General features: G+C 37.1%; 1 protein-coding gene across 1 annotated transcript; it reads left to right on the top strand.

Annotated features, from left to right (window-relative positions):
- The first annotated feature begins 10,854 nt into the window (after positions 1-10,854).
- On the top strand, positions 10,855-12,015 carry LOC109220988. Its single transcript, XM_019385454.1, has 3 exons — positions 10,855-11,151; positions 11,248-11,489; positions 11,622-12,015. Exons 1-3 carry the CDS (start codon positions 10,855-10,857, stop codon positions 12,013-12,015), a joined length of 933 nt encoding a protein of 310 aa, XP_019240999.1.
- The last annotated feature ends 3,062 nt before the right edge of the window (positions 12,016-15,077 follow it).

Below are 15,077 nucleotides of genomic sequence, written 5' to 3'. Positions count from 1 at the left end.
TTGCCTATGAGCTTTCCTTGCCTCCCAGTTTGGCCGGAGTTCATCCGGCATTTCATGTTTCGATGCTCCGGAGGTATCACGGTGATCCGTCTCACGTGTTGGATTTTAGTTCAGTCCAGTTGGACAAGGATCTATCCTATGTTGAGGAGCCAGTGGCTATATTGGACAGACAGATCAGAAAGTTGAGGTCAAAGAATATTGCTTCAGTGAAGGTTCAGTGGCGGGGTCTGCCGGCCGATGAGGCGACTTGGGAGACCGAGCGGGATATGCGCAGCCAGTACCCTCATCTTTTCACTACTTCAGGTATGTTCTCTATGCTCGTTCGAGGACAAATGAATGTTTAAGTGTAGGAGGATGTGACGACCCGGCCGGTCGTCTTAAGAATTAATGCCCCGATCCCCTATTAACTGCTTCCCCTAAGTTCATTTCTGCTATTTTGGTTTGCCGGGACGTTCGGTGTTGAGTTTCGGAGAGTTTTGGGACACTTAGTCCCTAAATGAGAGCTTAAGTGTGGAAAAGTGGTCCGTAGTCAGAACAGTGTGAAGACGACCTCGGAATGGAAATCCGATGGTCCCGTTAGCTCCGTTAGGTGATTTCGTGGTTGGGAGCGTGTTCGGAATGTATTTTGGAAGTCCGTAGCTCTTTTAGGCTTGAAATGCCGAAGGCTGAATTTTTGAAGTTTCCGGTCCGATAGTGAATTTTTTATCCGAGGGCCGGAATGGAATTCCGGAAGTTGTAGTAGCTCTGTTGTGTCATTTGCGATGTGTGTGCAAAATTTCAGGTCATTCGGACGTGTTTTGGTTGGGTTTTTGATCGAAAATGTATTTTGATGGAAGTTGAAGCTCTTAGGCTCAAATCCTTGAATTAATCGAGTTTCCGACGTTGTTTTAGGTGGTTTAAGAATTGGTACAAGTTTGAATGAGGTATTAGGTGTTATTGGTGCTTTTGGTTGAGGTCCCGGGGGCCTCGGGATGATTTCGGGTGGTTAACGGAAGGATTTTTGAAGTGTTGCAGCAGCTGAACCATTGCTGCTTCTGGTATTTTCGCATCTGCGGCTTGGGAACCGCAGATGCGGTGCCGCAGAAGCGGCCTGCCCATCGCAGGAGCGAAAATCGAGTGTTTCTTCAGTTCCGCAGGTGCAGAAGTATAGCCACAGAAGCGGTTACTCACCTGCGAGATAATAGCCGCAGAGACGGCCCTTGGTTCTTGGTTGAAACCGCAGAAGCGGTGGGAAATCCGCATAAGCGCAATCCGCAGGTGCGGTATAAGACCGCAGAAGCGGAGCCTGGAAACTTAAGGAAAAGCTGCAAAAGAGGCGCTTGTCCGCAGAAGCGGGACCGCAGAAGCGGTCCCTTGTCCGCAGAAGCGGTCCCTTGTCCGCAGAAGCGGAAATGCCTGTGCAGATATAGAAATTTCGAGGGTTAGATTTCATAAGTTAGAAAAATCAATTTGAGCTCGGGGAAGGGCGATTTTCAGAGGGTTTTGAAGAGAAGATTATTGGGTAACGTTTCTTTGATCCCTTCTAGTTATATTTCATCATTTGATAGTTAAATCCATCATTAAAATTCGAATTTGGGATCAAAAATTGGAAGAAATTGGGTAAAACTTCATAGGCTAAACCATTGAGTTTTGAGTGAGCATTTGACCTCCGATTTGGGAGATTTTTATATGGTTAGACTCGTGAGAGTACGAGGGTTCTGAAAATGTGAAAATTATTCGATTCCGAGACGTTGTCCTGAAGGGCATTTCGGTCATTTTACCTAATTTCACGTCGTAGCTTTGAATTAAATAGCAAAACCAATTGTTTGCGATGTTATTTATAATGTGTAATTGAATTGAATAGATTTGGGCCATTTGGAGTCGGATACTCGTGGCAAGGACGTGATTTCTAGTTGACTTTGAGCCGGTTCGAGGTAAGTGGCTTGTCTAACCTTGTGTGGGGGACCTTTCCTCTTAGGATTTGTCACTTGTATTCGAGTGCCTTGTACGTGAGGTGACGAGCGCGTACTTGAGCCGATTGTTGAAAATCTTGATTTTACTTAAGGCATTGAGATCGAGTTCCTTTCATATTTGCTTTATTCTACCTGTAATTATAACCTGTGCTAGATTAGAGAAGCATGTTTAGTTGATTTAACCTGTCTAATTGCTTAAGTTGCCTTGACTGAACTACGTGAATCATGTTAGGCTAGTATTATCTGTTGCCTGCCATTTTTTTACTTCATTCCTTAGTATCTTCTGGATGTGATTGCGCATTTATATTGGGACTACGGATGTGGGATTCCGGTAGCTCCCCCCCCCCCCCGTCGGTTGTTTACTTTGGGACTGCGGGTTAGATTCCCGATAGATCCCCCTGCACTTTTACTTTGGGACTGCGGGTTAGATTCCCGATAGATGCCCCTGCATATTGATGGTTGGACTATGGGACGGTATCCCGGGAGATCCTTCGGTTTGGCACATGAGTTGGACTACGGGACGGTATCCCGGGAGATCCACTGGACAGTTGAGGAAAGGGCTACAGGACGGTATCCTGGGAGACCCTAATTGTTATCCTTGGTATTGAGTTGTAGTCATTCTGTGTTTATTTTGTTCTTTGTGTAGTTGTTATTGTCTCGTTGGCCTGTCTTATCTCACTGTTGTACTCATTATTTCTGTCAGATTTTAATACTGTTAATTAATATTATATTTTACCTCAGTAGGGCCCTGACCTTCCTCGTCACTATCCAACCGAGGTTAGGCTTGGCACTTACTGAGTACCGCTGTGGTGTACTCATGCCCTTTCTGCGCATGTTTTTCATGTGCAGATCCAGGTACCTCTTCTCGGGCGCGCTATCCTTGAGGCGAGGAGATACACGGAGACTTCGAGGTATATCTGCCACGTCCGCAGACCAGGAGTCTCTATTCTATTCCAGCTTTAGTACTTAGTTTATTCCTTTTTTTCCTCTCAGTTGTTTAGATATTCTGGAGCTAGAGCAGCGTACTATGTTTCTATTAGCCTGTGGTTCCCATGACTTTCCGGGTTTTGGGATTGAGTCGTAGACTTCCGCATTTCTTTTGAGTTGTATAGGCCGAGCGGCCTTATATGCAGTTATTATTTTAATACGTTTAGCTTTTTTTAACCATTGCGCAAGTTGAGTTGTTATTTCCGCATTGATAGGGTTACCTAGTTGTAGGAACTAGGTGCCATCACGACATGTTCATGGAGGGTGAACTGGGGTCGTGACAATCTTCTATGTCAATTTCCTCCAACTCCTGAAGATTGTTTTCCCACTTGGTAACAGCATCATTAATATCACCAATTTCCTTCATAGCCCATTGGGAAAGTCTTTTACTAAGAGCTTTCAGTTTACTTTGAAGAATCCACATAGGATTCCTAGACACTTCAGAACTCCATGATTCCCTCACTATTTCAAAGAAGCCCTCAATATTAACCAAACAATTCAGGAATCTGAAATAGGAAATATGATGGTGGGTAGCACTCAGGTTCTTCATAAGAAGGGGCCTGTGATCTGATCATGTCCTAGCCAGATGCCTAACAGAGGTTCTTTGAAATAATTGATCCCAGAGATCATTTACAAAAATTCGGTCAAGCCTCTTCCAAATTCTCTTCCCAGGTCTTCTGTTGTTGCACCAAGTGTAATTAGAACCATTGTAACCCATGTCAATGAGAACACAGTTGTTAATACAAGTTTGAAACTCCAGACTTCAGTGCATCCTGTGAGGATGACCCTCCAATTTTTTATTTGGATCCATGATAATGTTGAAGTCCCCTCCCACACACCAAGCGGCATCAATAACCATACTATCTAGCTCGAGAGGGTGCCATAAGTCCCTTCTTTCTCTGGATTTGCATTTAGCATATATATATATATATATATATATATATATATATATATATATATATATATGTCCTTCTTATCAAAATATTTTGAAAGTGGATTGTAATATATTGGTCATTGATGGCAGTGACTGTAGTAGTGTTGTAGGAGTTCTAGAAACACCAGATTTGGCCAATATTATTGCTGCAACAGTGTTGGAAACCCAAAAATTTTCTATATCCCTCCAATTTATCATTGGAGACAAAAGGTTCAAAGATAGCCACATACTGAGAATTTTTTATGTTAATAAGACTTTTTAGTCTGTGAATGACTTTTTTGGATCTAACCCCCCTAATATTCCAAAAATAGCACTAATCATTAAGATCATTTAGGGGGTTGTCTTCCTTTTGATTCCTCCTTATAAAGAGTTGGGTTATGTTCATGTTTCTCAACTTTTTTCAGTGTTATTTTCTTGTAAATTCACAGTTGTGGGTCGATTTCTAAGACCCCGTCCCCAAATTGATAGAATTAGGTCAAGATTCAAGGATATTGTTCCTCTTAAGGGATCAGTGAGAATTGGGATTTTTTATAACCATAATGTTTTCATTGACTTATTTAATGAGGAGGATTGGAAAACAGTATGGTTTAGGAGGGTCATTAAAATTGATGGTATGTAAATGTGGCTTCAAAAATGGTCCCCGGATTTTAAACCAGAAGAAGATTTACCTGTCGCTCCAGCTTGGGTTCTATTGCCAGGATTACCATTTCATATGCACGATTGGCATTATGTCAAACAACTCCTAAGTTCTGTCGGAACCCCTCTTGCTCTGGATGCTGCCACCATGGGAAGAACTAGGACAAGTATGGCGAAAATTAGAGTTGAAGTGGACCTTCTAAAGCCACTTCCTCAAAGTGTATTTGTTGGTCAAGAATATGAAGACTCCCCTCTCAAATGCTAGACTCAGAAACTGAAATATGAAGGAGTCCCAAAGTATTGCAAGCACTGTAGGAAAATTGGTCACTATATGATTAATTGAAGAGTATTGGAGAAAAAGAAAGCAGCAAATTTACCAGAAGAAGAGAAAGAAAAACAGAATCAAGGTTTTGAGAATTCTCAAACAATCAGAGAACAGGAAGGGAGCAAGGTTGTTGAAAGTAGCAATGGAGAATCTCCAAAGCTGCCAAGTCTGGAAATCAGCCAAAAACAACAACATGAAGAACAGCCTGTAGCTCTCCATATTAACTTGTTAGTAGCAAGTAGCTCTCCATATTAACTTGTTAGCAATATTATTAATGTACGTACTCAATGTATGCAAGGATGAGATGACATATGAGAATTCGCCTCTTCTTATAGGAATTTGAACATAATACAAACAAGTGATTCACAATATAATGGAGAAAGCTTTGCAGAGGTTAATTAGTTAAGTTATTGTTGACACATAAATCTTGGATGAAGGAGATCAATTATCCTTTATAATTCTTTCACACTATATTTATTTATTAATATCTAATCAACATTATGATTAAGTGTCTTAACTACTCTATATCTGTATTCATTGTCGCTTGGCTTAGCTAATAGCAAACATGTTTTTAATAGGATGCCCATTAATGAGTTTCATATACTAAATCCAACTATCCAAGCATTGATGAGTTATTCTCCACAAATCAAACGTAAAATCAATTTCTGAAAATCAAATGCTAAATGTCGCCTAAGATTTATCATATTCTTTTTGTATAAATATTTAATCTTATATATTATTGTTCAAATGTATATATGGAGTTTTTTATGTTTATGTTTTGACACTCAAAAAATTAGATTAAGAAAATAAAATAACAAAAGAATTATTTTTAGTGTTCACAAACATAAAGGTATACTGAAAATCTTATATTGTTGCGGCGGAATTTATTGTTGCTAATAATAAAAGGTAAGAGAAAAAGAAAAGAAAAACAATTCACTCGATAATAGCAGCTTAAAAAAAAAATAGTCATGAATATTAATGGTTTGGTTTTGATGTATTAATTGATAAAATTTAAAGTGCTAATTAGATAGAAATTGAAGGTAAAAACTTACACTCGGATGTTTACAAAAAATTATATTAGTTCATGACAACTAAATCATAAATAAAAGGTGATGTTATATGTATTAATTAACTATGATTTATAAGAGTTTATGAAGGCAATATGTCAGGTATAACTTACTATAAGAATATGTAAATTGCTAAAGAGGAAAAGGAAATGAGGTTGCTCTCTCTTAATAACAATGGTGCTTTATGCTGGAATACGAATTAAAAACATGATTAATTGTAAAGGATAAAGCAAAAATATGTTGTCATTGTAACCAGATCGGTTATTGTGGGGACTCCTTTGTAATTCAAGAGGAACTAATACGTGCTTTTTCTTTGCTATTTATTTCGATAAAATATTAGCTAAAAGAAGATTATACTAATTAACCTTTTGCTTTTGTGTTAACCAACAAAATCTTACCAATGTTTCAATTATTAATACTTAACCATTATTAAATACCATATGTTTTGCACATCATCTTAGTTAATAATTAAAAACTAGTCTTAAGGTGCGTACGCACAAAGCGTTTGTACCTCGTCTCAAGGAATACATTTTTTTATAAATAAAAAAAAGTCACATATACTTATTTTAAAAATTGTGTTTGAGTTTATTATAAATGTTAAGAAAAAAGTGTAAAATCATGAAAATGATGATTGTTGATCCTAAAGCTAACTCAATAAAGAAAGAAGCTCTTCCTCACAGAAGTTCTGAATATTCTAATGTTACTTCTATTAAACTATATTATTAATTGTAATTATAATTTTATCCAACATGACAACACTTATGAAGGGTAAAAGTTAGTCAACATCGCATTTTACGATTTTTTAAATAATAGTATATGTATAGTAGATAAACTAGACTTGTATATCTAAAAAAGCTTAGTGCGGACATTGATCCTTAAATCATATCCCATAAAAATTATGGTGAATTCAAAATTTTAAATATAAAATAAAATCTTAAATGTTTACATAATTTTTAACATAGATTTATTTGTTGAAGGAATAGTTTATTATGTAAAGCTATAAAACTAAAACTAAATATGTCGACCAACATTAACTCTGTGGCAATTAACTTCATATAAATTACTCCATTTTTTTTTTGTTCTTAGGCAGAGGCGGAGCTAGGATTTCAAACTTATGGGTTTAAAATTTTAAACATTTTAAGTTACTGGATTGTAAACATTAAATAATCAATAATTATTCAAGGCAAATACAGAGTTTAACCAAAGCTACTGGGTTTGCCGAACCAGTAGCCAGAACACTGGCTCCGCCCCTGTTCTTAGTTACCTTAAGTATTTTTTATTTTCTTGTTAGGTTTATTTTTATAACATCAGTAGTTATTGTCATAAATGTTGAGTATAATTTTCTCAAAATTCCATAATAAATAATGATAAAAATATATTTGGGTCATTAAATGAAAATTAAACTAAAAAATTTAAATTCTCAAATGATGTCAACTATAAACACTCATACTTAATAATATAAATTCTCAAATGATGTCAATTATAAACACCCATACTCAATATGTAGGCAGAGATCTCGTAAGAACACGTCATAGTTGTCAAATAATATTGTGACATTGGTGATTTTCATGAGCGCGAAAGCATCATAGTTTTAAACTTTAAAACTTCAGTGACTTTTAAAGATGTATGAACTACAAAGCAAAGCTAAATAGACATAAATTAAAATTTTCAACAATCAAAGTAAAGGAATAAAGAGACAACAATAATCCAACAAAATCAAACCATGAGGGAATTTTAATTGAGATGATATTACATATTTGTCGAGTATAGTTCGATAATAATGTGGATGTATATATAGCACATGTTATTCCTACTATTAATAAGTGGGAATGAGAGGTCCATCCGGTTGCAAGAGGTGGAGAGATTTGCAGCCGTATCCTATTTTTATGTCACCTTTTAACCTATACCCTGTTTTTAAAAACTATTGATTTCGTAACCAACTAACAAAAATTCCGTAATAATATGACCATTATACCCCTTCTAAAACATATAAAAGTCCATCTCTCCTCCGTATTCCCAGATTCAAATTCCAGATCTCCTCCGTATCTCCTCCATCAGTTCGTCTCTCCGGAGATCGCGTCTCGCATTCAAATTCCATATTCAAATTCAAATTCCAAATTCAAATTCAAATTCAAATACATTGTAAGTATTTTTTGAATTATATGTTTTCTTATTTGTTTGAGCAACTTCACTGATATGCTGAATTTGCAATTCTAAATCTGTTTGACGATGAATTCTAACATTCTAAGCTGAAGTTATTTAGTTAACGAGCTGAATAACACAACGAAGAAGAAATTATATTAAAACATTATATGATTATTGTAAATCTTCCGCATAGTTGCTGAAGTTTTTTTGTTAATAATTGAAAACTTTGGCATAGTTGCTTAAGTTTTTTAGTTATTACTTAAAAAACTTCAGCAGGCGGAGGCTGAAGTTTTGTCTCCTATACTGGCTAAATNGCAGGCGGAGCTGAAGTTTTGCTCCTATACTGGCTAAATTAAAATTTCATATTGCATGAAAAAACTCGGCCTAGGTGCTGAAGTTTTTTAGTTATTATTTAAAAACTTCAGCAAGAGGAGCTGAAGTTTTCCTCCTACACTGGCTAAATCAAAAAATTGTATTACACCAAAAACTTCGGCCTAGGTGCTGAAGTTTTTTAGTTATTATTTAAAAATTTCAGCAGGAGGAGCTGAAGTTTTCCTCCTTCGGCCTAGGTGCTGAAGTTTTTTAGTTATTATTTAAAAACTTCAGCAGGAGGAGCTGAAGTTTTCCTCCTACACTGGCTAAATTAAAAAATCGTATTACACCAAAAACTTCGGCCTAGGTGCTGAAGTTTTTTAGTTATTGTTTAAAAACTTCAGCAGGAGGAGCTGAAGTTTTGCTCCTACACTGGCTAAATTAAAATTTCATATTACATGAAAAAACTTCGGTTTAGGTGCTGAAGTTTTTTAGTTATAATTTAAAAACTTCAGCAGGAGGAGCTGAAGTTTTCCTCCTACACTGGCTAAATTAAAAAATCGTATTACACCAAAAACTTCGGTCTAGGTGCTGAAGTTCTTTAGTTATTGTTTAAAAACTTCAGCAGGAAGAGCTGAAGTTTTTTAGTTAATATTTAAGACTTAAGCCAGAAAAAACTAATTAACATAAACATAACAATAGAAAAAATGCACAAAAAACTAGCGACAAAAACTTAACATTTCATTAAATACTAAAATCATAAATTAACATAAATAACAAAATAGCAAAAATAACAAAAAGAAAAACTAATCGACCATATTATCATCATCGTCGTCGTTGTCATTGTCGTCGTCGTTCTCACTACCAGATGGACGAGCATCTTCATCAGCAAGATTATCAAATCTTGCATACATCAGAAGCGTATCGAGCTTGTGGTTGATTTCTTCGAGCTCCCTGTCATATTTGTCTATCACCTCATCCAGTTTTAATTCAAATGCCTCCATAATGTCTTGCTTCAGCTCTTCTACTATTTGCCTGATGACAACATCCATTTTTCTTCATTTTGTATTTTATGTATGCTAGAATATATTTGTTTGAGTGAATAAACTCTCAAAGTATAACGTGCTTTTATAGGGGAAAAAATTGTGCATGGTATATGAAAAGGCAAAGAGGAATTTTAAACGTTGTCTAAAGAAAAGCGTGCATGAATGTGATAGGAATGTAATTATTAGACTAACACATAACTCCAACGGAATATAATTACTACCTTAATTGTCTTTAATATGTTCACTCCTGTGTACTATGCAATTAATGCTGAAACGTGCTCAAGTTTGTTGAATTCATTTTCAAATAACTTCAGCTTAATGTGCTGAAGTTATTTAGTTCGTTTCTAAAAACTTCAGCTCTTGATAAGCTGAAGTTTTTCTCCTACACTCGATAGGTTTTGTCCAAAAGATTTTTCAAGTGTGCTGAAGTTATTTAGTTCATTTCTAAAAACTTCAGCACTTGATAAGCTGAAGTTTTTCTCCTGCACTCGATAGTTTTGTCCAAAAGATTTTTCAAATAACTTCAGCTCAATGTGCTGAAGTTATTTAGTTCATTTCTAAAAACTTCAGCACTTGATAAGCTGAAGTTTTTCTCCTGCACTCGATAGTTTTTGTCCTAAAGCTTTTTCAAATAACTTCAGCTCAATGTACTGAAGTTATTTAGTTCATTTTTAAAACCTTCCGCAATTGATAAGCTGAAGTATTTGTCCTGGACTCGATAGTATTTGTCGTAAAGCTTTTGTTTATTTGGTGTATTTAGTGATGAGCTGAACTTTTTGTCCTACATTTGACACTTTTGTTATGACTTTTAACCAAAATTACAGTCTACAGGATTAGTTCGATTTGCATTGTTATAACTTTCAATGGGAGTTGGACTCCTGATTTCAAATACTTGGATCATGATACAAAACTTGTTCTACTTAATAAGGACATATCATTCAATACTTTCCTGAAAAAAATTAGTGAAGTTGCAAATATTGATTCAACCAGATATGCATTAAAAGTATGGTTTGATATCAAACTAAATACAAGCAAAGGAATGCTTGTAACTTCAGATGAAGAACTCAGTACGTGTATACATTTGCTTACAACTGATTCGCCCTACAAAAATTGCCATTTCGTCATCGAAAAAATACAACCTTTAGAATTTGCAGCTTTCAACCAGTCTCTTGCATATGCGATAGATTCAGAACCTAAGGCTGACTATCAACATGAAGTACGGCAGCCAATAATGGAAGTATACAACGGGCAACAACCTTCTAACATTACAGCTGCTTCTGAATATATAGTGCTGCCACAATTACCCCCTCCTCCAATAAATTCAAACCAGTTTGTCAATGAGCAAGAAGAAGAAGGACAGCTAATAATGCAAATTGACAACTAACACACAATCCAACAAAGCTTTTTGTTACCTTCTGCAATGATAAGCAACAACGAAGATGAAGTAAACATGGAGCTTATACCGATAACATCAGTTAGAATTGAAGACATTGCTGAAAGTTCTTCTACTTCTCAGAAATCAAGAAAAAGAGTGAGAAGAAAGGTGAAAGAATCTCCACCATGTAAAATACTTAGGCACGATGCGTTGCCTGAGGAAGTAAGAGTTGGATCAATCTTTGAGAACAAACAAAACATGACTAAATTTTTCTGCAGCTTGGAGATAAACAAGAAAGTTGAATTCACTGCTGTTAGATCATGTTCCAAGAGATACGAGCTAAAATGTATCGTGGACAAATGTGGTTGGAATGTACGTGCTGCCAGAATAAAACATTCCACACTGTTCAGGGTGATATAATATCATAACATCCATGAATGCTCGGTTGATGCAAGAAAATCAAATCAGAAGCATGCTACATCAAATTTTATAAGTGAACAAATTATAGAACATGTTCGAGACAAAAAGATAGAGGTTACACCAGCCTTTGTAGAAAATGAAATGAAAAAGAAATTTGGAATTGACATTGGTTATCACAAGGTATGGCGTGCTATTCAAAAAGTTGTTGCTTGCATAAGGGTAACACCTGAAGAGAACTACCAGATTCTTCCTTCATACCAACACATGATGGTGGACAAAAACCCAGGAACGTACACAAGCATAAAAAAGATGCTCAAAATAGGTAAGCAAAACAATACTAACCATCAACCTGAAGTTTCAAATGTTCCTATTCGAAAAAATTCACACCTTTTGATTTGTTTTTTTTGTGTTTCACTGTACAGATTTGCTTACATGTTCTTTGCTCTTGCGGCATCAGTAGCTGGTTGGTCCTACTGTAGACCCGTTATTGCAGTAGATGCAACGTTTTTAAAGTCCAAATATCGTGGAGTTCTATTTGTTGCTGTATCAAAGGATGCAAACAATCAAATCTTTCCTCTATGTTTTGGTGTAGCAGAATCAGAAAACAATGAGGCATACATTTGGTTCTTCGCGGAAATGAGAAAAGTAATTCAAGTCCGTCGTGAACTGGTTTTCTTGTCAGATAGAAACCAATCGATCGCAAATGGGATTAGAAAAGTTTTTCCTGAAGCTCACCATGGTATCTGCCTCTATCACTTTGAGAAAAATTTAAAGCAAAGACATGCAAAAGCCACGGTAATTGATGATAGGCTATAATTACGTATTTTAGTCGATTATTACACTCAAATTTACTGCACTTTGATTGAGTTTGAGCTTTAATCGCTAGTGTCTTGCACTAACTGTGTGTTTTATGCCTTGTAGGAGTGATTCCGAGCTATATAGATGTTATGGAATGAATTCAAGTGATTTGGAGATTTGAAGTCTGAGTAAAAGCTCGGGGAATTAAGCTGGAATCGTGTTTGGGGGTCAACGGATTATAATTAGAGCGACGAAGAATCGAGTAGGCATATTGCGAACTGTCTAGTAAAATGGATATAACTTTTTGCTCAGAACTCCATTTGATCTCCACAATATATGGTTGGAAAGCTAATGCAAAGGGCTAACACTTTCGTGTTTCACGTTTTTCTAAATTCCAAACGGAATGGGGCGAAACGCGTAAGATTTGAGCCAAAACGAACGAAACCGGGAAAAAGGGCCAGTTGGGCGCCACAGGCAGCGCCTGGCGCCACCTGTGGCGCCGAAAATAGTGTGCACAAATAATGGGGCTCCGTGGAGGGCGCCTGGCGCCGGGCTGGGCGCCGGTGGCGTGAAATGTGTCCTATTTCGCCTGGGACAAGGTTATTTCGGCCCTAGACCTACCCAACACGTATAAAAGCAAGACTAAACCTATTTTTGAAGGGGGAGACGCTTTTTGGAGAAAAAAAGACACGCTAGAAACATTGAGGAGCAAGAACAACTCGGAATTCTTCATCTTTTCCAGTATTTTCAATTAATCAAAACTTATGCAATTGTTTGATTACATTATGAATGGCTAAACACTCATTGTTCTGGGGTTGTGATTTAGCCATGAATATTGTTGTTTGATATTAGCTTGACCTTGATTATAATTCACCAATATATGGTTGTTTCTTCAATTCTGTGTTTAATTGCTTAATTGTCTGGCCAGCAGTGAGGTTCTATTTACTATCTATTCTATGCTTGGGAAAGCCGTGTTTAGATTAGAGAAGGATTGAAGAGATCGTGATATTAACCCTTAGGGGGAGCGGATTTGTGGTTAGGATAGGAATATACCTAGTCACCGTGCTTAATTAAATATCGTAATCTTAATGCGTTCTTAATAGATTGATTTCATAGGAATATAGGAGTTAATCTATTGAGAATAGGTGAGTAGTACTTCGGGAGAAGGCTATGAGAGCATTTATCGATTAATTATCAACCATGACTGAATTATATGAAGGGGAGAGTTAATTAGAACTCAATACGAATGGTGAATCGATCACAACCCTGGAATACTTGTCTCTACTGAATACACAACAATCAATTCGTTACTTGATAATTTAGTTATTATTTAGAATCGTAGTATAGTATAATCATATTATTGGACTTTGCTTTTAGCTAGATTGAATAACAATTTTAGTGATTTAGTGAGTAGTTTACACAAGTCTCTGTGGGTTCGACACTCAACTTATCATTATATTACTTGTCGACCACGTATACTTGCGTGTGCGTTTGGGAGCAACAAGTTTTTGGCGTTGTTGCCGGGGACTTGAATATAAACTACTTTCTAGTTTTTGCTTTAATTGTTTATTTCGTCTAGTTTAACGTTACTTGATTGTTGCTCTAATCTCAGAAACTTTGATTGAATGCGTAGAGTCAGAAGCCAGGACAGACTCAACGGCTTTGACCCCGAACCTGTGAAAACATTTCACAGGAGGTTGAGAGAAGCAAGGGATACAAACAATATTCAAGCACTCATTCAATTTCCTGTGAACATGGCAGAGGAGCAACATATGGCTGTTCAGGAGGTAGCAATGCCCAGTATTGCTAATGTTATCTCCAGTATAGTGAAGCCCAGGATCACTGGGCACTTTGAGATGAAACAGACCATGATCCAGCTACTTCATGCACACGGGCAGTTTATGGGTCTTCCGCACGAGGATCCACAACAGCATATTCTGAACTTCTTGGAGATTAGTGACACTTATATCACTAACAGGGTCACTCCAGATTATGTGAGGCTCACACTTTTTCCATTCTCTCTGTTGGGCGAAGCTAAGTGATGGCTAAAGGCAGAACCAGTTAATTCCATTACATCATGGAATGATTTGGCAAGAAAATTTCTGGCAAGGTTCTTTCCATCAGGCAAAACTGCAAAGATCAGAAGTGAGATAGTTGCCTTCAAACAGAAAGCAGGAGAATCTTTATACTCAGCTTGGGAAAGATTCAAGGGGCTACTCAGAGACTGTCCTCATCACAATCAGACGAATGAAGTGTTAGTTCACACTTTCATAGAAGGGCTCCATCCCCAAACAAAAATTGTAGTAGATGCTGCAGCTGGAGGACAAGTATTGGAGAAAAGCTTTTATGAAATTTATGCATTATTGAACAAATTCTCCAAAAGCAATCCGGATTGGCAAGGAGAGATGGGTAGGAATATGGTGCAAAAATCACCAGGGGTTCTCGAATTAGATGTTGTCTCAGCATTTTCAGCACAGGTCTCTACGCTGACCAACCAAGTCAATCAGATGACCATGATCATTAACAAGCAACAAGCCCAGCCAGTGCAACAAGTTCAAATATTTTGTGAAGTATGAGGAGAGGGTCACATGAGCAATCTATGCCCGGCAAATCCAGAGTCTGTATATTTTGTGGGTAATGCAAATCGAGGCCAAACAAATCAGTATGGGGACATTTACAACCCCAACTGGAGGAATCACCCAAACTTCTCCTGGGGTGGAAATCAAGGCAATCAGAATCAATACCGGCCTCAAGCACCTCAACAACAATCCAGACCACCTCAGGATGAACAACAAGCTAGCCTTGAGGAGATGATGAAGAAATTGATGGCCGACCAGCAAGCCCTCAATCAGAAATTGATAGCAGATCAGCAAGCCTTCAATCAGAAATTAATAGCAGATCAACAAACTTTCAATCAGAAAATAATGGCTGATCAGCAGGCTCAAGCCACAGCACTGAGAAATTTGGAGCACCACGTGGGCCAACTTGCCAGAGCCCAAAATACCAGACCAGCAGGGGCTCTTCCTAGTGATACTGAGCCCAATCCTAAAGCTCAAGTCAATGCGGTTACCTCGAGAAAT

This window comes from Nicotiana attenuata, unplaced genomic scaffold (genome assembly GCF_001879085.1).
Source record: "Nicotiana attenuata strain UT unplaced genomic scaffold, NIATTr2, whole genome shotgun sequence".
NCBI classification, from domain to species: domain Eukaryota; kingdom Viridiplantae; phylum Streptophyta; class Magnoliopsida; order Solanales; family Solanaceae; genus Nicotiana; species Nicotiana attenuata.
The sequence above is the reverse complement of the archived record's forward strand: the minus strand, read 5'-3'. Positions and strand labels throughout refer to the sequence as shown.

Bases quoted from the DNA above. Each gene is read 5' to 3' on its own strand.
- LOC109220988 (XM_019385454.1), top strand. From the start codon at position 10,855: ATGGAGCTTATACCGATAACATCAGTTAGAATTGAAGACATTGCTGAA. The intron at 11,152-11,247 runs GTACGTGCTGCC...AAATCAAATCAG, and splicing joins TGGACAAATGTGGTTGGAAT to AAGCATGCTACATCAAATTT. The intron at 11,490-11,621 runs GTACACAAGCAT...TTCACTGTACAG, and splicing joins GTGGACAAAAACCCAGGAAC to ATTTGCTTACATGTTCTTTG.